Source organism: Nycticebus coucang, chromosome 5, assembly GCF_027406575.1.
Source record: "Nycticebus coucang isolate mNycCou1 chromosome 5, mNycCou1.pri, whole genome shotgun sequence".
NCBI lineage: Eukaryota > Metazoa > Chordata > Mammalia > Primates > Lorisidae > Nycticebus > Nycticebus coucang.
In genome coordinates, this window is record NC_069784.1 from 43,033,755 (window position 1) to 43,058,284 (window position 24,530).

At 48.9% G+C, this 24,530-nt stretch overlaps 1 protein-coding gene across 4 annotated transcripts; it reads left to right on the forward strand.

Moving 5' to 3' along the window:
• The first annotated feature begins 479 nt into the window (after positions 1-479).
• MOV10 (Mov10 RISC complex RNA helicase) lies at positions 480-24,410 on the forward strand. 4 transcript variants are annotated; one of them, XM_053591855.1, is made up of 20 exons: positions 480-1,085; positions 13,119-13,322; positions 13,798-14,033; positions 14,220-14,478; positions 15,754-15,888; positions 16,832-17,000; positions 18,203-18,357; positions 18,619-18,795; positions 18,914-19,061; positions 19,433-19,591; positions 19,799-19,902; positions 20,459-20,556; positions 20,652-20,868; positions 21,648-21,765; positions 21,981-22,172; positions 22,369-22,443; positions 23,375-23,500; positions 23,577-23,665; positions 23,871-23,992; positions 24,081-24,410. In XM_053591855.1, exons 1-20 carry the CDS (start codon positions 949-951, stop codon positions 24,200-24,202), a joined length of 3,042 nt encoding a protein of 1,013 aa, XP_053447830.1. In that variant the 5' UTR covers positions 480-948; the 3' UTR covers positions 24,203-24,410. The 4 variants fall into 4 exon arrangements, with proteins under 4 accessions (XP_053447830.1, XP_053447831.1, XP_053447832.1 ...); XM_053591856.1 differs by having other exon boundaries at positions 490-1,085; positions 24,071-24,410; XM_053591857.1 differs by lacking the exon at positions 480-1,085 and adding an exon at positions 11,184-11,325 and having other exon boundaries at positions 12,512-13,322; positions 24,071-24,410.
• Positions 24,411-24,530: the final 120 nt, after the last annotated feature.

Consider the following 24,530-nt stretch of genomic DNA (forward strand, 5'->3'; position numbering starts at 1 on the left):
CTTTAGTTTGTCTAAACTTAGGAAGCACAGGAGTCTTACTTTTCTTCCTGGTACTAATGCTGTCGCTATTAACCATTTATTGCCTAACGTATAACGGTCCCTTGCTCTCAAGAAGCTAATGTTTTGATGAAGGTGGCCAGCCTTATTTAAATACCAGTAGACATTAAAGAGCAATACAGACTGGGGTGCAGTTAAGTGCCCAAACGTATGGCTCCACAGTAAGGATCATCAGCTTTTCCGCATATAAAGAGGCTTCTTTGGCGGAGAGAAGTAGTAACTGTTTCCCTGGCAGAGCCCCTTGTCCCTCCCTCCCACACGTACACACCTTTATCTTTGAGACACTTGATTCTTTCCCCCAAACTTCTTTGACTCTTATCTCCTAGCGTCTGAAAGCCCCCAGGAAAATGCGGGCTGGTGGGGGGCGTGCCTCCCCGTTTCGTACTAGTTTCTGTCCCTGAGAGGCTGGGGGAGGTGCTGGATGAGCTGCCCCAGTCCAGCTGCAGCCAGCCCAGGTCCCAGTCCTTGCCCTTTGCTCCCCCGCTTTCCAATAAGTCCCGAGGAGGGTGGGCGTGGGAGTAGCCCTAGCTGAGGTTAGCAGGTCCTCCAAGGCTGTTCTGGGGGCCCCAAGCGGTAGCCACGTTCTCATACTGGATAGAAGCCAGGGGAGGGAGCTTGGGGTAAGGGGAGGGCCCTGAGGGAGGGGTCAGAAGCCTTAGGAAAGAGTTAATGCAAAGAGGGGGAGGGGATAGGACGAAGAACCAGAGGGAAGGTTCAGGTAGGAAAAGAGAAACCTGGTGGGGAGAAAGGATCCCGAAGGATCAGGGGTCAGAGTTAGGGGGTTTCTCCCCTGCTGTACCCTCATCTTAGGGCCGCCAACTTCCCGCCGCGGCGGCGACTTTCAGTTTCATTTCCACGGACCCTCCTGCCTGGGCCGCAGCCGCCACCACGATGCCCAGTAAGTTCAGCTGCCGGCAGCTCCGGGAGACGGGCCAGTGCTTCGAGAGTTTCCTGGTCGTTCAGGGACTGGACCTGGAGACAGATCGCGAGCGGCTGCGGACCATCTATAACCGAGACTTCAAGACCAGGTACGGGCCGGCCCACTCCCGGCCCTGCATCGCGGGCCCAGCTCGCCGCCACGACCCGCGCGCCGGGGCCACCTTTCCCTCCCCGGGGCGCAGAGGGACGCGGCTCCTTCAGCGGTTCAGGCCCGTTCTGGGGCGGTGCAAATCTCCCCTCCCGCGCCGTGCCCACGCCCCGCCAGCGCTGCTTGGAGCCCGCCCGTTCTGTCCGGGCTGGGCCGCTGCGCCAGGTCCCCACGGACAGACTCGGGCTGCCCACTCTCCCGGCGGCCGGGCCCAGGGACCGGAGCGGGGTCCTGTGCCCACGAGCCATTCACTGGGGCTGGGGGACAGCGCTCGCGGTGGGGGAGGGGAGACTCCGGAGAGAGGAGCCAGGCACCGCGGGAACGCGGGTTAGGAGCTGCCTGCTGGGGGCTGCGAGCCCTCGTGAGAGGTTTATAGGAACCCCCTCCGTCCACCTTGTTGAGGGGCTGTTGGCTTGGGAAGTCCACTATCTAGGAGAGCTGAAGAGGCCCAGGGTAAAAGGGAGAATCTCAGGGAGCTCTGGAAAAAAGAAAAGCGCTCAAACTACGTAGGTACCAGACCTCCATTAGCACCTGTGGCTTCTCCATGGAGACCCAGGGCCAGGGACAACCTCCTGGAGGCCCCTTTCACCCTGTGGCTGAAGGCTATTTGGTCTCCTTTTCCTGTTACCACCCAAGTAAAAATCACAGAGGGTGATGTCAAACCACAGAATTGTGGTTCAAAAACACCTTTATCAACAGGCTGCTGCCTTGGACGGAAAAGCCAGAAACGGTTAAACAAGGATAAATGTAAAGACTTGTACAAATAAATATGGGATGGTGAGAATTTGAGCTTAATAACAGACTTCTGAAAAAGACCATGGATTGTAGGAGACCAGAAGGCCAGTGTGAGTGAACTATGGCTGCTAAAATAGCTAAAGGAGTCTTCAACTGAGTTAATAGAAGCGACCTGGTTCGGGGTGTGGGGAGAAGGTAGTGACTGCGTATTGGCCACATCATGTCTGGAATGTTGTTTTCAGTCATGGATATCACATTTTGAGAGGAGCATTAACAGGCTTGAGCAGCATCTAAAGACATAGATGCAAAGGGCCTGTTTTGTGCTACCATGCTGGGCACTCTGGGACCATGAAAATGAAAAATACACTATGTAATACATGTGTAAACAATACATGATCCATGTACAAGAAAGGATTTTACTAGAGATAGTAAGAAAAATGTTGAAGGAAAAGGAAGAAAGCAGTTGCCATTGCTTCACCTTATACCATCACTTCATAGAATGAATTCATTGATCTCCACAAAGTACAATGTGGCTCTCAACACATCACCTACTTCTTTTTTTTGAGACACAAGTCTCTGTGTGGGTATAGTGCCCTGGCATCATAGTTCACAGCAACCTCAAACTCTTGGGCTCAAGTGATCCTCTTTTGCCTGAGGCGCCCAGTACAATGCCCAGCTAAATTTTCTATCCACCTACTTCTTCTTTTGGCTATTAAAGAAACAGTAATTATGGCTGGAAGCATGGTTTTTGCCTGTAATCCTAGCATTCCGGGAGGCTGAGGAGGGAAGGTTGCTTCAGCTCAGGAGTTCTAGACCAGCCTGAGCAAGAGTAAGACCCCGTTCTCTACTAAAAATAGAAAAATTAACTGGGCGTTGTTGAGGGCGCTGGTAGTTGGGGCAACAGAGTGAGACTCTGTCTCAAAAAAAAGAAGTAATTGTGAGACTTGTTAAAACAGGAATACTACTGAAGACTATGGTAATAGGGCTATTGCAGGAAAGAGATGGAGCTCAACTCTGATTGCAGCAAAGACTGCTGGAGATTTATAGTCAATGAGCAGACTAAGAGTGTTAATGTATAGAAAATTACTAAGAGGAGACAGCACGGTGGGGGGAGGTGGTTTGCGAAAGGAACCCAGCAGGATTCTTGTTAAAGCCAAAGTGGGGGATGAGGAAGTTGATCAGACATCAAGAGTGATCACATATCGAGGGTGGAAAGAGTCTGACTAAACTTAGTATTCTTCTACAACCAACTTAGGCAGGCCTATAGTTGGCGGGTATGAGGCACCAAGGTCAAGGCCCAAGGGAGCCTTAAGAAAATTTGTTCAAGTAGAGAGTATGTCTGCTGTAAACCAAAGGTACACAGTATGATTCAGAACTGGGGAAAAACTGGCTATTTTGAATTGCGTACAGAAAACTATGTATACTGTACCTTATCAGAGAATTTACCTTGTGCACTTTTTTTGTGCAAATAAGATACCACACCCCTGTAATTATTAGGGAACGTGATGGAGAAGGTAGTGTTGACTTTGGCCTTGAAGGATAGATAAAATTTTTGTACCTAGAAGAGGAAGTTTGTGGGTTTATAGTCTGTCATGAGACAACCCAGTCAAAGAAACTGAGGAATGTTTGCCCTGAAGAGAGAGAAATCAGAGAGAAAACAAGGTAGTTATCCTAGAATATTTTTAGACTGATGGAGAGAGGATTTTACTCCTATTTCACTCCAGAAGGTTCAGGGAGGTTTCTCCATCAACATTGCTGCAAACACACCCTCCCCACCAGGGGGGGAATTTTCTGTTAGGATTTGAGTGAACTTTAACATGCATCCTTTAATTCATGCAGGAATGCTATCAAATCAACCCTCATCCTCCCAATAGGAATTGATTGCTGCTTCCTCTGGGCTCTCATAGCTCATTCTCATACTGTGGGGATAGCCTGGTTATAGCCGCATTACACTTGCCCCCCTGTGGTATGTGGTTGCCTCCCCTGCTACCGGGCACTTAGATCCTCTACCTTTAGTCAACTCACATCTGCCATCAGTCCATAGCATAGAGCTCTGTGTGTAGTAGATGCTAAATAAATGCTTGGAAATCTCCTTGAATTAGTAACTATAGCTGACTGACAAGACAGCTAGCTGTAGCAGAGGGTATATAGCAAGTCACCATCTTCAGGAATTTTAGGGAGATACCTACACTGGGAGGGGATAGTCCCTTCCAGCTGGGTTATTTTATTGATGTTACCAAATGCTCTGCAACCAAAAGTCTTGCTGTTTCCCATCCCTCTTTATTCATTTAGCAAATGTATTTAATAAGGCTTTACCGTGTGCTTGTGCCTTGGTTCTTGCCTCCAAAGAGTGTAATGGAGTGGGGAGTGAGTGGCTGATGTGTGGACAAGCAATGTAATACAGTACTGCAGGTACTAGGATGGTGATAGGGTAAGATGGAGTTCAAATCCTGGCTCTGGCACTAAGTGGTTGCATTTAACTTTGAAGGGCTGTTCAAATCTTTCATTTCCCAATTTGTAAGTTTCATTTCCCCAGTTTGTATGTAAATAATACCTTTCTTTTGAAGTTGTGTGATGCCAAAATAAGCTGTCTTAGGAAAGTGTTTGCATCATGTCTGGCATATTACATGTGCTTTGTAAGTGGTAGCTCCCATTAGTACAATGCTGATTAGGAATCATTGTATGGAGTAAGGACTGGTGTCAAGGTTTCTGAGATGATTCTCACTTTGGACGGTAGACTATTGTTTTATTTAACAAATATTGGCCAAGTTTCTCCCTCCTATGAACAGCAAAACAGAAGTGTGAGTTTCTAGCATTAACACTGAAGGAACCTAAGAGGCAGCAATTAAACAGATAATTATTCAATTAACAATTGTGATGAATGCTTGTAAGAAAATGTCCAGCATGCATTGAGAGTATATAATTTGGAGATATGACCTAGTCTAAGAATTGGAAGTTTGGGGGAGAAATTGATATTTCAGCAGAATCCTGAAGGATTGACTGAAATTAGCTGATGTTAGGGGAAAGGAAACAGTGTCTCAGGCAGAGCAAGCAGCACCTTCAAAGGCTCGGAGTAACCTCAGGAGAAAGTGGTGATATGAGGGCAGAAGGAGGCTAGGTCAGCAGAGCTAGGGGGAGGCATTGCGAGATACTCTGTTTTGTTTTTAATCTTAACAGAAATAGGAAAGCTCAGAAAGTTTCAAAGTTAAGAGACTGATAGAATCAGGGATTTGGAAAGTATCATTCTGACTTCTGGTATGGAGAGTTGGCATGATGTTTGGACCATTACCCACAGTAAAAAATACATTTTATTTTGCGGCCTAGTGTATACAACTGTCACAAAACAATACACACCCTTGAAATGATACATAGCCCCACTCCCTGCCCTCTGATATTTTTATTCTATTTTATTTCAATTTTATAAAAGTCCTAGTCTTAGCTAAGGAGGGTTGCCATCCATAGTTCATAAAACACAGAACTAGATGTCCCTTTAAGTTCACTTCCAAACCTGATAATATGTTCTGAGATACCATTCTCCTAGCTTTGGGGCCTTTTCTGAGCTGGGTGTAAAAAAATTAGTCATCCTCCACTCAACAGACAAGGGCCAAGAGCAGGGCAATACCGACTAAGGATGTCCATAGTGGCAGGAAAGTCTGCAGAGGAGCACAGTGGTAAAAGTAGCCGGGAATTGCTGAAATAAGGTTAGCTTGACCAGAGGTCCAAATGTGAGGTAAGGAGGAAAGACTCGGTGCCTGTAGCTCAGCAGCTAGGGTGCCAGCCACATACACTGGAGCGCATGTGGCAACATCCTAACTGCTGACCTACGGGCACCAAGCCCGTAATCTTACTCTTGTGTTTGTTTGTTTTTTATGTGTGTGTGTGTGTTTTGTTTGTTTGGTTTTTTTTTTTTTTTTTTTTTTGAGACAGAGCCTTTTCACCCTTGGTAGAGTGCTATGGCATCAGCTCACAGCATCCTCAAATTCTTGGGCTTAAGTGACTCTCTTGCCTCAGCCTCCCAAGTAGCTGGGACTGTAGGCGCCTGCCCCAACACCCAGCTATTTTTAGAGACGAGGTCTCCCTCTGGCTGAAGCTGGTCTCAAACCTGTGAGCTCAGGCAGTCCACCCACTTCAGCCTCCCAAGTGCTGGGATTACAGGCATGAGCCACCACACCCAGGTGGTGTGCCCTCACTTAATGGGCACAATGTAGGAGAGTATGGCACACCTTTTGGGTGTGGGACACAACTACAAGAGGGACTCTCTCTAAGAAATTCTAATTCTGGGGCGCTGGCCCCATATACCGAGGGTGGCAGGTTCAAACCCAGCCCCGGCCAAACTACAACCAAAAAATAGCCGGGCGTTGTGGCGGGCGCCTGTAGTCCCAGCTACTCGGGAGGCTGAGGCAAGAGAATCGCTTAAGCCCAGGAGTTGGAGGTTGCTGTGAGCTGTGTGAGGCCACGGCACTCTACCAAGGGCCATAAAGTGAGACTCTGTCTCTACAAAAAAAAAAAAGAAATTCTAATTCTGTGACCTGGTTGTTCCCTCACATTAACCTGAAATTTTATTTATTTATTTTTTAAATTATTATTATTAACCTGAAGTTTTACAAAAAAATATTTTATTTTATTTACTTACTTATTTTTGAGGCAAGGTCTTGTTCTGTCACCCAGGCTGAAGTGTAGTGTTTTCATCATAACTCACTGCAGCCTCAAATTCCTGGGCCCAAGTGATCCTTCTGTCTCAGCCCCCCAGTAGCAGGCACTGCAGGCCTGTGCCACTACTACTGGCTAATTTTTCTACCTTTAAGTAGAGATAGGGTCTCACTCCTACTCAGGCTGGTCTATAACTTCTGGCCTCAAGCAATCCTCCCATCTTGGCCTCCCAAAGTGCTAGAATTACATTGCACCTAGTTTATTTCTTTTTCTCTCTCTTTTTTAAATATTAAGGGGGTACAAATGTTTTTGTTACATGGATAGTTTTTATAATGCTTACGTCAGGGCTATTAGTGTATCCATCACCCAAATAGTGTTCATCATACCTGTTAGGTAGGTTATCATCCCTCTCAGCCTCCCCTTTCTTGATTTACAATACCTTTTACTTCTCTGTACTTTGTGCCCAGTGGTTAGTTCCAAAGTACTAGAGAGTAGATGTGGTGTTTCTTTTTCCATTCCTGGGATACTTCATTTTGGATAGTTGTCTCTAGTTCCATCCAAATTGCTGTGAAAGACATTAATTCAGGCCAGGCGTGGCTGCTCAACGCCTGTAATCCTAGCACTCTGGGTGGCCGAGGCCAGTGGATTGCTGAGCTCACAGGTTCAAGAGCAGCCTGAGCAAGAATGAGACCTCGTAATTTATTTCTTTTTATGGCGGAGTAGTACTCTGTGGTTGTGTATGTATCACACTTTGTTTGTTGTTGGGTTTTTTTTTTTTTGAGACAAGAGTCTCAAGCTGTCATCCTGGGTAGAGTGCGGTAGCATCACAGCTCACAGCAACCTCAAACTCTGACTCAAGCAATTCTCTTGCTTCAATTTTTCTATTTTTAGTAGAGACAGGGTCTTGCTTTTGCTCAAACTGGTCTTGAACTCAAGGGTTTAAGCAATCTACCCGCCTCAGCCTCCCAGAGTGCTGGGATTATAGGTGTTAGCTACTACCCCCCACCGCACATCATATTAATCTACTCATGAGTTGATTCTACATCTTTGTGATTGTGAATTGTGTTGCAGTAAACATTCGAGTGCAGCTGTCTTTTTGATAAAATGATTTCTCCTTTGGGTAGATACCCAATAGTGGGATTGCTGGGTGAAATAGTAAGTCTATATTTATTTCTGTGAAGAATCTCCATACAACCATAGAGGTTGTACTATTTCTTTCTTTTTTTTTTTTTTAAGACAGAGCATTATGTCGCCCTTGGTAAAGTGCTGTGGCATCACAGCTCACAGCAACCTCAAACTCTTGGATTTAAGTGATTCTCTTGCCTCAGACTCCTATGTAACTGGGACTACAGGTGCCTGCCACAACGTCCAGCTATTTTTTTGTTGGTGGTGCAGTTGTTACTGTTGTTTAGCAGGCTCAGGCCAGGTTTGAACCCACTAGCCTCAGTGTTTGTGGTGGGCTCCGAGCCTGTACTATTTCTTTTCATTTTTCTTTCTTTCTTTTTTTTTTTTTTTTTGAGACAAGAGTTTCACTATGTTGCCCGGTAGAATGCTGTGGTGTCACAGCTCACAGCAACCTCCAACTCTTGGGCTTAGGCGATTTTCTTGTCTCAGCCTCCCAAGTAGCTGGGACTACAGGTGCCCTCCACAATGCCTGGCTATTTTTTGGTTGTGGTTGTCATTGTTTGGCAGGCCCAGGCTGGATTCAAACCCACTGGTTCCGGTGTATCTGGCTGGCACCCTAGCCGCTGAGCTACAGGTGCCAAGCCTACTATTTCTTTTGTTAGGGACAGGGTCTTGCTCTGTTGCCCAGGCTGAATTGCAGTGGCAAAATCATATAGTTCACTGCAATCTTAAACTCCTGGGCTCAGACAATCCTGCCTCAGCCTTTTGAGTAGCTAAGACTATAGGAGCATACCGCCACATCCAGCTCATTTTATTATACTTTGTAGGGTCTTGGCTAGTCTCAAACTCCTGGCTTCACATGATCCTTCCACCTCAGTCTTCCAAATCGCTAGGATTACAAGTGGGAGTCACCACACCCAGCCAAAATGTACAAATTTTAAGAGTACTGTTTTCTAAGGTTTTTTTTTTTTTTTTTTCTGTAGAGACAGAGTCTCACTGTACTGCCCTCGATAGAGTCTCACTGTACTACGGCTCACAGCAACCTCTTAACTCTTGGGCTTACGCGATTCTCTTGCCTCAGCCTCCCAAGCAGCTGGGACTACAGGCGCCCGCCACAACGCCCGGCTATTTTTTTTTGTTGTTGTTGTTGCAGTTTGGCCGGAGCTGGGTTTGAACCCGCCACCCTTGGCATATGGGGCCGGCTCCCTACTCACTGAGCCACAGGCGCCGCCCTGTTTTCTAAGTTTTAACAAATGCACGTACCTGTGTGCAAACCCCTCTTGAAATACAGAACATTAAATCACCCCAGAAAGATCGCTTGTGCCCTTTCCTTAGTCAATCCTCACCCATGGACACCCACTACTTTTTTTTTCCCCCACAAAAGTATCTGTTTTAGGACTTCATTTAAGTGAAATTACATACCTTTGTGTAAGTTAGGTTTTACTCGGAATAATGTTTTTGAGATTCATGCATTTTGTTGTATCAATAGTTTCTTTTCATGCCAGATGTGGTGGCTCAGCCTGTAATCCTCGCACTCTGGGAGGCTGAGGTGGAGGGATTGCTTGAGCTCAGGAGTTCTAGACCAGCCTGAGCAAGAGCAAGACGCCATCTCTACTAAAAATAGAAAAACTAGCTGCATGTTGTAGCTGACGCCTGTTGGCCAAGCAACTGAGGAGGCTGAGGCAAGAAAATTGCTTGAGCCCAAGAATTTGAGGTTGCTGTGAGCTATGACGCAGACAGCACTCTACCGAGGGTGACAGAGTAAGACTCTGTCTCAAGAAAAAAAGTAAGTTTTTGGCGGTGCCTGTGGCTGAGTGGGTAGGACGCCAGCCCCATATACTGAGGGTAGTGGGTTCAAACGCAGCCCCAGCCAAACTGCAACAAAAATAGCCAGGCGGGCGGCGCCTGTGGCTCAGTCGGTAAGGCGCCAGCCCCATATACCGAGGGTGGCGGGTTCAAACCCGGCCCCGGCCAAATTGCAACCAAAAAATAGCCGGGCGTTGTGGCGGGCGCCTGTAGTCCCAGCTGCTTGGGAGGCTGAGGCAAGAGAATCGCGGAAGCCCAAGAGTTAGAGGTTGCTGTGAGCTGTGTGAGGCCACGGCACTCTACCGAGGGCCATAAAGTGAGACTCTGTCTCTACAAAAAAAAAAAAAAAAAATAGCCAGGCATTGTGGCAGGCTCCTACTTGGGAGGCTGAGGCAAGAGAATCGCCTAAGCCCAGGAGTTGCAGGTTGCTGTGAGCTGTGTGACGCCACGGCACTCTACTTTGGGCAATAAAGTGAGACTCTATCTCTACAAAAAAAGAAAAAAAGAAGAAGAAAGTTTTACCAATAAATATAGGTGACTAGACATATAATACAAGGATTTTTTTTTTCAATAAGAATGTAATAAGATTGTGATTTTAAAAAAAAAACAACAACAAAATTTATGACTGTCTCCCTAGGTCAGGGTTGGATGAATTGGGGTAGTGGTAACAGACATAGAGAATAATTTGAGAAATATTTAGGGAATAGCATCAATAGTACAAGTTGCAAAACTTGCAAAGGTGAGTTCTGCGTGCCTGTGTGCCTGTGTACAGGTTTCCAAAGATAGTAGATTTGACATTAAAATGTTGATTTTGTCTTCTCTTAGTGGTGGTCCTGGGTCTAGTGGTATAGACCCACCACCAGGACCACCACTCCCTGCAAGCAGCATTTGTCTGGAGATGAGCATTTGCCCCCTTTAGGCAGGGCACGTGCTCCCGAGTTTGGTCAGTCCCCCCAAAGCCCTCAGCACTCAGCTGGGATCCCAGAGCTATTTTCATGAAGCCTGCCCTGTTTTCTTATGGTAGATTTATGAGGCCGGTGTAGTATTCTTAAACTGATAACTCCTTAAACATGGGACTGAGAAGGCCGCAGCTATTAAGATACCCGTGGAACTTGGCTTCTGTAGGCATTTGAGTTTATGCCCCATTGGTGGGGCTTAGTGACTGATGGGACTATAAGGGGCCCTGGTGAAAGTTATTTGTGACCTCCCACTTTTACTCCCTTTGTTACCAGACCCCTCTGCAACTTTTGATCCTGCTATCTGGTTTTGAGAATTGATTCCCCTTCCTTTATTGGGGGTTTCTTCTGCTTTCCCTTCCTCCTGGGTTCCCTGGATTATAACTACTACCTGAGGACTCTACTTTGGTCCGAGTTCTCTCCTTCTGACTCATGGAGCCTGCTGCCTCTGGCCCACAGGAATCTCAAACTGAGCATGTCCAAATTCAGATGTCATGGTCAGCCCCTCTAACCGCCTCCTCCTCTTGTCTTGAAGTCCTATCTCAAGAATAGTCCCTGAAGGTAAACTGTTGATCCGAGTCGCCTAGACCCCTCCCTCTTCCTAGCTTCCATTCCCCTACTGTCCAGCACCAAATTCTGCAAATGTTACAGTCAGAACATTAGTGGATCTGGCCTTTCTTCTGCTTCTACACTACTGCCTAGATCAGGCCTTTGTTATCTTTTAACTTGAGGATTGCAAGGCCCTTCTTCTAACTGATCTCCCTGCCTACAGTCTTGCCTCCAGCAAATCCATTCTCCAATCCTGATGCCAGAGTGATCTGAAATGCAAATAAGATCTTGCCACACTCCCCTGCTTAAAACCTACCACCTGTAGTGGTTCTGTAACCACAGCGTAGCCGTGGGCTGAAAGTAAGTTGTTACTACCCCTACTACTACTGCTACTATTGGTACTTCTATTACTACTAATACCAATACTAATAATAGTAGCTGATGTTTAATGAGCATTTTCTATTATGCTTTCAAATGACTTATTGTCTTTTTAAAACAAATCATAGCCAATTCAGTGCTTTCCAAAACAGTGTGGCTCTCATTTGCTTGGGGTGGAGAGGGGCAGAGTTACAGGCAGGGGACGCCAAGTGTTTGGAAACATTCGTAACCATAATGATCTTATCATATACCCTAACAAAGTGACTGTGCTGACTGAGCCTTAAGAGGTAATAGGAATTACCATTGTTTTTATAAACAAAGATTTGCTTTCCTTCCCTATAAAACATCAAGGGTGTGGGTCAATCATGCAGATCTGAAAAATGTTTACGAAGTGTGTCACATGTGAGAATGGCCTCAGGCTCCTGGGTGCCAGTAAAGGGAGGAGGAGGACTGCTGGCGGTCATGGTCAAGTCCAGGTTTCCTGGCCTGACATGCAAAACTGTGCATGATCTGGTCCCTGCCCACCTCTGCTCCTCCTGCCACTCCCTTCCTTTTGCTTTTCACTCTAGTACAACCAAACTGTGTGATACTAATCATCTCTCACCTTTACTGAGGTCTCCAATGTGCCAAGCACTGGGCTGTGTGGGTCATTGCAGTCTCAAGGCAAGTAAATCTTGCTTTCCCCATTTCGTAGAAGAAGAAAGCCAGGCTCCGAGAGGTGAAGAAGCCTGAGCTGACCTGTCTAGATGGTCTAGTGGGCAGCCCCTACCCCCTTCAGCATATGTTCTTGCATACCCCTCACCTTTGTTGGGTGGTGCCCATTTGTCCTCAGGACTTGATTGTGATGCTGTCTCCTAAGGAAGCCCTCGTGGATGCCCGCCCTGGTCCCAGGCTGGGCACAGTACCCCACCTTGGCCCAATGAGCTGCCCCGGCAGCCTCTGTGGCTGCGCTCTGGGTTCCAGGCTGGAATTGATGTGCTCAGTTTGTGTGCTCTTCAAGGCAGGGTCTGGGGCTCTTGCTTCTTTGAACCTCTAGCATTCTAGCACAGTGTCTGGCACAAAACAGGCTTCTGTAAGTGTTTGCTGAGTTGACTAAACTGAACTCCAGGCACTGAACCTTGAGGCTATTGTCCTTCTGACCAGTTTTCCCTGTCTTCACCTTCTCTAGGCACAAAGCCAAGCTATTTGATCATTGGAGAAGCATCCTTTCCCTTCCTGCTTGGTTCCACCTGCACCCTTTGACTCCGGGTGGAAACTGCTGTCTGATCAGCCACCTTGCCCACACACTCTGGACGTCTGTACTGTCTCTGATCCCCTCTCTCCTCACCAGCGGGCTGGACCCCACAACCACCCCTCTGAATCTACCTACTTTGCTTCCCTTTAGCCTTTGCTCTTTCTGCTGGGTTGTTTGTGTTGTTTTCTGTTCCAAATAGTTTTCCAAAACAAGATTTCTTTTTTTTTTTTTTTTTTTTTCAGTGATTTCTCTCTCTTCCTTTAGTCCTCCCAGTCAAACTCTATGATGGGGCTTTTCTCCTCAGAAAGGCACAATCCACAACCCACTGTCTACAACAACTACATTTGGCTTTGGGAAGTCTCATTGCCTTCCCTAAAAATTCCTCTGAACCCAGCCTGAGTCTCTGGGGCTGGGCACTGTCATGCTCTGCAGCAGGGCTTGTGGGTCCAGCAGAGTGGCCTCAGACACCCTCCCCCCTCAGCTGCCTGTGTCCCACAGGCCCTGCCTTTCCTCACTTCCCAGTCTCCTCTGCTTCTGGCAGCTTTGGGACCCCCGCCCCTGGCTTCTCCTCCATGCTGTATGGAATGAAGATTGCAAATCTGGCCTACGTCAACAAGACCCGGGTCAGGTTCTTCAGACTCGACCGCTGGGCTGATGTGCAGTTCCCAGAAAAGAGGAGAATGAAGCTGGGGTCAGATATCAGCAAACACCACAAGTCACTGCTAGCCAAGATCTTTTATGACAGGTGTGTGTGTGAGAGAGAGGGAGGGGGCCCAGCAGAGCATGGGGACAGAGGCTGTCTGGCTAAGCAAGGAAAGAGTGGGTTACTTCAAGTAAGGCCCCCTCCTTCAAAGAATGGAGAAGGGCAGGGCATTGGTCTAGAGCAGCGGTTCTCAACTTGTGGGTCGCGATCCCTTTATAACAATGAAATACATCCTGCATATCAGATATTTACATTACCATTCATAACAATAGCAAAATCACAGTAATGAAGTAGCAAGGAAAATAATTTTATGGTTGGGGGTCACCACAACATGAGGAACTGTATTAAAGGGTTACAGCATTAGGAAGGTTGAGAACCACTGGCCTAGAGGGAGGGGGTGAGTAGCCTTAGCACAGCTGGCACTCTGCCAACCTCCCAAGCATAAAATTTGCCCCAGGGTAGCCCAGTCCAGGCCCCTCCCGACCCAGCCCCCGCCCTTGACTCCCACTTTCCCCAGGGCTGAGTATCTTCACGGGAAACATGGGGTGGACGTGGAAGTCCAGGGGCCCCATGAAGCCCGAGATGGGCAGCTCCTTATCCGCCTGGATTTGAACCGCAAGGAGATGCTGACCCTGAGGCTTCGGAATGGAGGAACTCAGCCTGTCACCCTCACTCACCTCTTCCCACTGTGCCGGACACCCCAGTTTGCCTTCTATAACAGAGACCAGGAGCTGCCCTGCCCACTGGGCCCTGGTGAGTGCATTTGCCCTGCAAAGGGCCTCTTGTGGATGGGGACCTTGCTGGCATTCTGGGAAGCACACTGTTGTTGTCAAGGGGCTCTTGCCTTGGGGTGGGTGTGTCTCAGAGAGTGTCCACAGTAAGGATGCCAGTGGAAGGGCTTACCCTCCCAGCCCCATTCACTCAGCTGTCCTCCTCCAGGTGAATGCTATGAACTCCACGTCCATTGTAAGACCAGCTTTGTGGGCTACTTCCCAGCCACAGTGCTCTGGGAACTGCTGGGACCTGGGGAGTCAGGTTCAGAAGGAGCTGGCACTTTCTACATTGCCCGCTTCCTCGCTGCCGTCGCCCACAGCCCCCTGGCTGCACAGCTGAAGCCCACGACTCCCTTCAAGAGGACCCGGATCATTGGAAACCCTGTGGCAACCAACCGGATAGAAGAAGGAGAGAGACCTGACCGGTAACTCCTCCCTCAACCCCTGTCCAGGCTGAGAGATCCCCACCACCGCAGGGTGGGTTCTTGAGAAGAGCACAGATCCAGAGTTCCCTTTCCTGACTGCAGGCTCTTCACCCCTCTGCATCTCAGAGACCTTTTCTGTGTAAGAAAGTTACAGATAAGCTTCAGATAATGAGAACAGTCTGAAAAAAATTTAAGTGTTTTCACTATGTGATGGATTATTAGGCAGACCATTGTAGACATCCTTTTTTTTTTTAATGGCTTTATTGAGGTAATTCACATAACATAAAATTCACACATTGAAAGTATACAGTTCGGCTCGGCGCCTGTAGCTCAAGTGGCTAGGGTGCCAGCCACATACACCAGAGCTGGTGAGTTCAAATCCAGCCTGGGCCCACCAAAAAACAATGACAACGACAACTAAAAAATAAAGAGTTTCATTTTGTTGCCCTTGGTAGACTACCGTGGCGTCACAGCTCACAGCAACCTCCAGCTCTTGGGCTTAGGCCATTCTCTTGCCTCTGCCTTCCAAGTAGCTGGGACTATAGGTGCCTGCTATAACACCTGGCTATTTTTTTTTGTTGCAGTTTGGCCGGGGCTGGGTTTAAACCCACCACCCTCCGTATATGGGGCCAGCGCTCTACTTACTGAGCCACAGGTGCCACCCATTTTCACCATAGTTTTAGAATTGTGTTATCCCAAAAAGAAACCCTATACGCTTTAGCTGTCACCATTTATACCCCAACCCATTCGGTCCTAAGCAACCACTCATCTGCTATCTATCTCTAGATTTCTCTGTGGTGGACACCTTATATGAATGAAATCACAATATAACATATGCAGCGCTGCTAGGTTGAGTTGTAAAAGGTTGAGTTGTAAAAGCAAACTACATAATAGGACCTTCAGAGACCACTGTGCTCTTTTTCTTGAATATATAATATGATTAATGTAAATATTCAAAGAAAAGTCTGAAAGGCAATGTACCAAAAAGTTAACATTAACCAGTCCCTGGATGCTAAGAAATTGATATATTACCTATCATCTGATTTTTTTTTTCTATAGTGGACATGTATTACTTTAAAAATATTTTCAAGTATCATGCTTTTCAAAAATGAGAACTGTCCAACCTTGGAGCAAGCAGCCACATGAGCCAGTAAGCTCTGCATCTTGCGTATTGCACGAGGGCTTTGTGCCTCCCGCACAGAGGGGCATTCTCAGAGTCTCTGAAGGTGGGATGTTTCTGCGCTTGTGACAGCTTTTCTTCCCTCCCTCCTGCAGTGCTAAAGGCTATGACCTAGAATTAAGTATGGCTCTGGGGACATACTACCCACCTCCCCGCCTCAGGCAACTGCTCCCCATGCTTCTTCAGGGAACAAGTATCTTCACTGCCCCAAAGGAGGTCGCTGAGATCAAGTAAGTACCATCTCCTTGCTCTTCCCTGCATGCTATCTCTTTCCTGCTGGCTTCTTTGCATTGCCCTGACACCTCTGTCCTCAGCCCCACAGACTCCATTCATTCATTCTCTTACTGTGCACCAAGGCACTGCGCACCAAGAACTGGTCAAGGTGAACCAATCAAACAAGAGCCTTGCCATTCTAGTGGGGGACAGGAAGCATTTGTCTTACACAACAGAGTGCTGAATGCTGTGAAGAACTATAGTAATGCTAGATTAAAACTAAGGCAGAGCAAGGGGATGGGTCAATGCTGCTTTGCAGAGGGCAATTAATCCTGGCTTCTTTGAGAAGGTAACATTTGAACAGAGAAGGACATTTGAATGAGGTGAGGATGGGAGTCATGGGAGGATCTGGGGAGAGAGTGTTTCTGCCATAACATCCACAGTGCATGGCTCAGCATCCGTAGCTCAGTGGTTAGGGTGCCAGCCATGTACACCAGAGCTGGCAGGTTCAACCTGGCCTGGGCCTGCTAAACAAACAAACAACAACAAAATATAGCGAGGCGTTGTGGTGAGTGCCTGTAGTCCCAGCTACTAGAGAGACTGAGGCAAGAGAATCACTTGAGCCCAAGAGTTTGAGGTTGCTATGAGCTATGACCACACAGCACTCTACAGAGGGTGACAGAGTGAGACTCTGTCTTAAAAATAAATAAATAAAAAATGATCTACAATGCAAATGCCAAGTCGGGTCAGAGGTTGGGGGCAGGCATCTAAAGAAGCAGAGCTCCCTTCCTCAAAGCCTCTGAACCCCTATTCACTTCTCTGCCCTTCTGGTCTTCCCTGCTTTTTAAAACTTTCTTAGTTCCAGAGCTTTGGATGGGAGAAGGTGGATGCTCCTGGACATAGGGGTGTCTGACTTGTCCTATTCCTACCTCCACCTGCCCTCCCAACCATCACTACCAGGGCCCAGCTGGAGACAGCCCTGAAGTGGAGGAACTACGAGGTGAAGCTTCGGCTGCTGCTGCACCTGGAGGAACTGCAGATGGAGCATGACATCCGGCACTATGACCTGGAGTCTGTGCCCATGACCTGGGACCCCGTAGACCAGAACCCCAGGCTGCTCACACTGGAGGTCGGAGCTCGGATTGGGCACAGGGGATGTGGGTGCAAGTCAGCCAGCCCATAGGCTGTGAGCATAACTGTTCCTGACAGCAGGGCAAAGCAAGAGGAGGGATAAAGTAGTTCCTGCCCTCAGAGGGCTCAGGAAGAAGCAGGGTGGGTGTCAGAGCCGGGCAGTGGGGAAGAGGTGGACTTCAGCCTAGGCTTTGCTGCTGCCACCTTGAGCAAGTCCCTTGCTTTGTCTGAGCCTGGGTACCCTTATCTGAAGAGCTAGACTAGGTAATTCTTAGAGCCTTTATAGCCCTCAGATTTTGAATTTGTACATAAAAGCCCAGAATTACACATGAGAATGGACTTCTGCACACAGGAGCAGGTGGGAAGAGAGAGGGTGAGGATAATGACTATTGGAAGTAAGTTTCAAATAAGATTTTAAAGGCAGCCTCGGCGCCTGTAGCTCAAGTGGCTAAGGTGCCAGCCACATATACCAGAGCTGGCGGGTTCGAATCCAGTCCTGACCTTCCAAACAATGACAACTACAACCAAAAAATAGCTAGGCATTGTGGCGGGTGCCTGTAGTCCCAGCTACTTGGGAGGCTGAGGCAAGAGAATCGCTTAAGCCCAGGAGTTGGAGGTTGCTGTGAGCTGTGATGCGCTCTACCCAGGGCAACAGCTTTTTTTTTTTTATTGTTGGGGATTCATTGAGGGTATAATAAGCCAGGTTACACTGATGGGCGACAGCTTTTTAAAGGCAGACGGCTAGGTGCACTGACTCCCTCACACCTGTAGCTCTAGCTACTTGGGAGGCTGAGGCAGGAGGATTGCTTGAGCCCAGGAGATGAAGGTTGCAGTGAGCAGCGATTGCACCACTGCACTCCACCCTGGTTGACAGAGAGGGACTCTCTCCAATAAATCAATGAATGAATGGTTGACAAAGACTGTCCCCAGTGAGTGAGTGAGAAGAATGAACAAATGTAGAGTCGGAACTAAAGTGCCAGGCCCTGGAAATTCTAGGTTCTTGGACTCAGCAGGATTTTTCCCCTTCCCCTTTCCTTGACTCCTGCCTTGTCTGGGAAAGGAAAGAGGGATGCAGGGATATCATTGCTCCTGAGTTTGGGGTTAGAGACCTTGTCCCTCAGAGGTCTGGAGAGCCTGGGGGTCAGGCTCTAAAGCGTGTCCTTCCTTGAGATAAAAGCTTGCTTGTGTTACACCCTATAGGTTCCTGGGGTGACTGAGAGCCGCCCCTCAGTGCTACGGGGCGACCACCTATTTGCCCTTCTGTCCTCCGAGACACACCAGGAGGATTCCGTCACCTACAAGGGCTTTGTGCACAAGGTGGAATTGGACCGTGTCAAGCTGAGCTTTTCCACGAGGTGGGTGTTGGGGGAGTTCTGAGCGACTGGAAGGGTCTGCAGGCTTCTCTCTGAGGCCAGGGGAAGAGGAATATTCCTCCCTGAGATGAATCGGACTCCAGGTACAAGGCCGGGAGGCTTTTCTTTAGGGGTACCCTGAGATGCCTCAGCAGCTTCCTCTCCTAGAGAGCTTTGCATAGAGGGAGGTTTTGGGAGTAAAGCAGAGAGACAGATGATATTGCCTCCTGCCAACAAACTCTACTTCTCTCTCCCCACCCAAAGCCTCCTGAGCCGCTTTGTGGATGGGCTGACCTTCAAGGTGAACTTTACCTTCAACCGCCAGCCCCTGCGGGTCCAGCACCGTGCCCTGGAGCTGACAGGGCGCTGGCTACTATGGCCCATGCTCTTTCCTGTGGCTCTCCGTGGGATTCCGCTGCTGCCTTCAGATGTGAAGCTCAAGTGAGACTGTGGGCAGGGAGCTCCGGGGCTACTTGAAATGTGTGCATAGGGGATGGAGTCATGGAGGCCTGTGGGTTACTGAGTGACTTCACGTTGACATTCCCGGCCCCTCTGCCAGGCTGTATGACCGGAGTCTGGAGTCAAATCCAGAGCAGCTGCAGGCCATGAAGCACATTGTCATGGGCACCACCCGTCCAGCCCCCTACATCATCTTTGGACCTCCAGGCACTGGCAAGACCGTCACGTTAGTGGAGGCCATTAAGCAGGTGGGGCCTGAGCATAGACCTGGGACCTGTACTCTGAGTCCCCCAGCAACAATCACTTGTTGCCACACTGGTTCCCCCTGGCTACCTAAATGCCCCTGCCTCTGAGAAACCATCATAAGGGGAGGTAGGGAGTTAGGGTCAGTGTGGCTGTTGAGCCTGGTCATGTAGGTTGGGCACTGCACAACTCTCAGCAGTGTTCACGTTTCAGTCATCATAGCCTTGTTTGTATACTGCAACAGTTGTTCAGCAGATCAGAACTTACCTTTGGTGTCACTACCTCCCTCAACTATGGGAGGCAATTACTGTCCCAGGCTGAGCTACAATGGAGTCCCTGGAAGCCACTCCCCACACTGTGCTTGTCTGCATCTCAGGTGGTGAAGCACTTGCCCAAAGCCCACATCCTGGCCTGTGCTCCGTCTAACTCAGGGGCTGACCTCCTCTGTCAGCGGCTCCGGGTCCACCTGCCCAGCTCCATCTACCGCCTCCTGGCCCCCAGCAGGGACATCCGCATGGTCCCCGAAGACATCAAGGTAGCTAGGGAAGTTCAGAGGGCCAAGGGATGGTGGGCACTTGGGAGGCTCATTACTGCATTCTGGTAGTTGCTGTATGACCTTCCGTGAGTCAGGCTATCTCTGAGCCTCAGGGTTGTTGTCTACAAAGAGAGGGACCCAGAGCCAAAGTCAAGGTGAGATTGGGTGGAGCCAAGCTAATTACTCTTGTCCTTTGACAACTCACAGCCCTATTGTAACTGGGATGCAAAGAAGGGGGAGTATATATTTCCGGCCAAGAAGAAGCTGCAGGAATATCGAGTCTTAGTTACCACCCTCATCACTGCTAGCAGGTGGGAAGTGTGTCTCTTAATTTTAAGTAAAGGGTAGAGTAGTGACTTTCTGCCGGGGTACTGCGGTTTTAAAAAATCAATTATTTTGTTTAATTTATTCATTTATTCATTCATTTTATTGTTGGGGATTCATTGAGGATACAATAAACCAGGTTACACTGATTGCATTTTTTAGGTGAAATCCCTTTTGCTATCGTGTCTTGCCCCCAAAAGGTGTGGCATACACCAAGGCCCCACCCACCTCCTTCCTTCCCTCTCTCTGCTCTTCTTTCCCCAAGGATCAATTATTTTCAAAAGAAGTTCAAAGCACAGTAAATACATTCATTTTTTACTTTTTTTTTTTTTTTTTTAAATCAACATAATTTAAGTGTGCCGTGGAAGATTAAGTTTAGGTTCAATGTGCTGTGAGATAAAAAGGGCTGGAAAACACTGGGATAGAGGGCTGGGGAGATGGGGAAGAATGGTTCCTAGATGGAGAGGGGCCAGCTTGGGTCAGCTTTCAGGTTTGGTTGTTGGGTAACTGCATATGACCCCTTCTTGGCCTAATACCTCCCAGGTTGGTCTCAGCCCAGTTTCCCATTGACCACTTCACATACATCTTCATCGATGAAGCTGGCCACTGCATGGAGCCTGAGAGTCTGGTGGCCATAGCAGGTGAGGGACACAGGTGGGCTGTAGGTGTGCCAACCCTGTGGGGTTGGGGAGGATGCATCCCTGACCTCTCTCCCCGCACCATCTCTGCTTCCCAGGGCTCATGGAAGTAAAGGAAACAGGCAATCCAGGAGGGCAGCTGGTGCTGGCAGGAGACCCTCGGCAGCTGGGGCCTGTGCTGCGTTCCCCACTGGCCCAGAAGCACGGGCTGGGGTACTCACTGCTGGAGCGGCTGCTCACCTACAATGCCCTGTACAAGAAGGGCACCGATGGTTATGACCCCCAGTTTATAACCAAGCTGCTACGCAACTACAGGTATCCCGCACCCTTGCTTCTCCTGCTAGCCCATGCCCTCACACCCTCCGTGCAGCCCCAGCTGGCAGATCTGGCTTGCAGTCCTGTTGCTCAGAGGCTGTGGGATGCAGAAAGACTAAACAGGAAGGTAGGAAGTCTCCTTTCTAGCCCCATCACTCCTGCTTACTATCTGTGGGACTTAGCAGGTGGTTTCACTCGGGATCAGCAGGCTTATCTGTATATGTGGGGTGATCAGTGGTGATGGTTGTCAGGCTGTTACTAAGGTCAATAAATGTTAGCTGTTGTGTTGTTGCTTATGCTATTTTTGGACTTAACACATTGTCTCATCAAATAAGTGAAAGTAGAAGATAATTTGTTTTTGTACTGCCCTTTCTCAGCAAATTTGAAACCTGAGAATGGGTACCTAATTTTTTTCTTTTCTTTTTTTTTTTTTAACAGAGATGAGGGTCTCGCTGTGTTGCCCTGGGTGGTCTCAAACCCCTGGCATCAAGCAATCCTGCCTCAGCCTTTCAAAGTGCTAGGAGCAGAGACATGAGCCACTGCACTCAACTGCCCTCATTTTTTAGTTTTTGTTTAAAAAATTTGGTCTATTAAATCCTTGGATAAGATGCTCTTTGGAACTGCATTTGGTTCTGCTTTCTGTGGTTTACAGTGCCTGGCAGCCAACAGGGAGGAGGGCAGGAGGATAATGTGTCAGCCCAGAGTGGGTATGTGTGGGTCCCTGAGGTGAGGCAGAAGTAATCTGACCTTGGTCTTGCTCGCCTCCTCCTGCCTCCCAGGTCTCATCCCACCATCCTGAACATTCCTAACCGCCTGTATTATGAAGGGGAGCTGCAGGCCTGTGCTGATGTCGTTGATCGAGAGCGCTTCTGCCGCTGGGAGGGTCTGCCTCGACAGGTGAGCTTGAGCAGGGCAGGGGCTCAGGCTCCCACACCTGTACCCCAACCTCCATCTTCAGAAGGTTCAGGGCCGGAGGAATGCTTTGCTTGGAAACCATGGCTCCTCCCTTGGTCACCTTGGCCTGGGCTCCCTTATTCTCTGGAAGTGTTTGAAGGTAGGAAGGAAGGGAGGCAGGGAGGTCCACTGAGGGTTTCCCTTGACCCCATGTCCAGGGCTTTCCCATCATCTTTCATGGCGTAATGGGCAAGGATGAGCGTGAGGGCAACAGCCCATCCTTCTTCAACCCTGAAGAGGCGGCCACGGTGACTTCCTATCTGAAGCTGCTCCTGGCCCCATCCTCCAAGAAGGGGAAAGCCCGCCTGAGCCCCCGAAGTGTGGGCATCATCTCCCCATACCGGAAGCAGGTCAGGCCCTCAGTTCCCAGAACGGATGGGACCCCCTTCCCCCACGTGGTACCTCCTTAATATCCATACCACTAGGCAGAGGTTTCAGGAGCTCAGGCCTTCAGAAGGACAGAGGTTAGCTGCCCCCTCCCTTTGTTGCCCAGCTTCCTGCCAGTGATAATGGCATGATAGAAAGGCATCTGTCCCCTCTTTCCAGGTGGAAAAAATCCGTTATTGCATCACCAAACTTGACAGGGAGCTTCGGGGCCTGGATGACATCAAGGACTTAAAGGTGACACACTGTTCCACATTCGCTCCCTGGCTTCTGTTTACCCCACTTACTTAACCACTTTCCAGAGGTTCCCATCCAGCCCATGTTGCATCCCATCCACTGCTGGAACTGGGGCTGTCCCCAAGCCTCACTCCTGGAGATTACAAGTTAAGGGATCTGGGATGGGATCAGGAAGTCTGCATGTTTAATTAGTGCCTCACCATCATGCTTATAACCAGGCAGGTTTGAGCCTCTGCCCTAAGGATAAAGTCCAAACTCCATGGCTTATGGGGCCTGTCGTGTGATACTGTCACCCCTGCCCCCACCTCCACCCTCAGTAGCTGGACTCTTTCTCTGATGTCCTGGTTCTTGACACTGGCTGCAGATCAAAATCACCTGGTGAGCTTTGACACCGCCCATGCTAGGACCCCACCTGGTCATTAATGCAGCTCCCTAGGGACAGAGCCTTGTAGGTATTTTTTTTTTTTTTTTTTTTTTTTTACCACTCTTCAGGTGACTCTAATGTGCAGCCAGCTATGAAAACCACTGCTTTAAGATTTAGAGGCCTCTGCCTTGGAAACTCTGATTAGGAGGTCTGGGTTAGGGCCTAGGATTTATACAGTATATTTCTTAACAAATACTTAGCGATTATTTCCAGGAAGGTTTGGAAAACACTGCTGTGAGTTACTGTGTTTTTGCCATGCTGTTTTCTTTGCTCAGAACACTTTCCAGGCCCATCCCCTTAACTGGATCCATCCTTCAGGTTTCCTTCCACAGCATACCTCCTGTCCTCCAGTCATGGCTGCTGTCACAGTGTGCACTCACCACACTGATGCTGATGTGCACTTTTGCAGTGACTTCTCTGTACCTTCCTTGCAACTCAAGCTCCCTGGGACAGGACATGTCCCTCTCTTTGACACCCCTTGTCTCAGACCCTCCCACTCCCCTCTAGGTGGGCTCTGTGGAAGAATTCCAAGGCCAAGAACGAAGTGTCATCCTTATCTCCACCGTGCGAAGCAGCCAGAGCTTTGTGCAGCTGGACCTGGACTTTAATCTGGGTTTCCTTAAGAACCCCAAGGTTTGAGGGCTGTTGGGTGGCAGGAATTCTTCCTTAGGCCCTTCCCTTCTGTGACCCCACTCTTTCTTCCTTCCAGAGGTTCAACGTAGCTGTGACCCGGGCCAAAGCCTTGCTCATTGTAGTGGGCAACCCACTTCTCCTGGGCCATGACCCAGACTGGAAAGTGTGAGCATTCCCACCATGACCCCTCTTGGTAACCACAACCCCCAGCCTAGAGCAGATGTATATTTATTAAGTACTTGCTTAGGGTTTAATTAATCCTCAGATATGGTTATCTTCACAACACCTCATTGTTAACAGACATTTGGAGGCCAGCAAGTACACCCTAGAAGTTATAGGACTCAGGCTGATACTCCTCTGTACCCCACAGATTCTTGGAGTTCTGTAGAGAAAATGGGGGGTATACCGGGTGCCCCTTCCCTGCCAAACTGGACCTGCAGCAGGGACAGAATTTGCTGCAAGGACTGAGCAAGCTCAGCCCCCCTACCTCAGGTATGGCTGGGGTGGGTGGGGGGTGGGGCCAGTGCTGGAGGAGGAGAGGAAGCAGCAGCACACCTCTTAACTTTCTAGGGCCCCACAGTCGTGAATGCCTCCCCCAGGAGCGGGAAGGTGAAGGGGGCCTGTCTCTGCAAGTGGAGCCAGAATGGAGGAATGAGCTCTGAATCCACAGCAACCCGCCTTCTCACACCAGCCAAGCCTTAACTGCTCTCCTGACCCTGAACCACAGCCCTGTCAGAACCCAAACCCAGCCAAGCTGCCCTCCAAGGGACAGGAATGCTGGGGGTGGGAGCCTACAATAGTAGGCATTCCACCCCCTCCCCTACTGAGAAGAATGACACATCAAGCTGCTAACTATGGGGGAAGAGGGAGGAAGAAAAACTCTGAAAACAAAATGCTTTTCTATGCAAAAGCCGTGATAATGTCTTCTCAGACTGGCCCCAGGGTCCTGAGCCCCCAAGCTGACACTGTTCGGGAGGGTGGGACAGTCACATCCTGCTCAGGGTCCTGCCTACTCCCATCCAGAGAGAAA

Excerpts from the sequence above, each read along its gene's own strand:
- MOV10 (XM_053591855.1), top strand. The coding sequence starts at position 949 with ATGCCCAGTAAGTTCAGCTGCCGGCAGCTCCGGGAGACGGGCCAGTGC. Across the intron at positions 14,034-14,219 it reads GCCCTGCCCACTGGGCCCTG|GTGAATGCTATGAACTCCAC; the intron begins GTGAGTGCATTT and ends GTCCTCCTCCAG. Across the intron at positions 14,479-15,753 it reads GAAGGAGAGAGACCTGACCG|TGCTAAAGGCTATGACCTAG; the intron begins GTAACTCCTCCC and ends TCCCTCCTGCAG.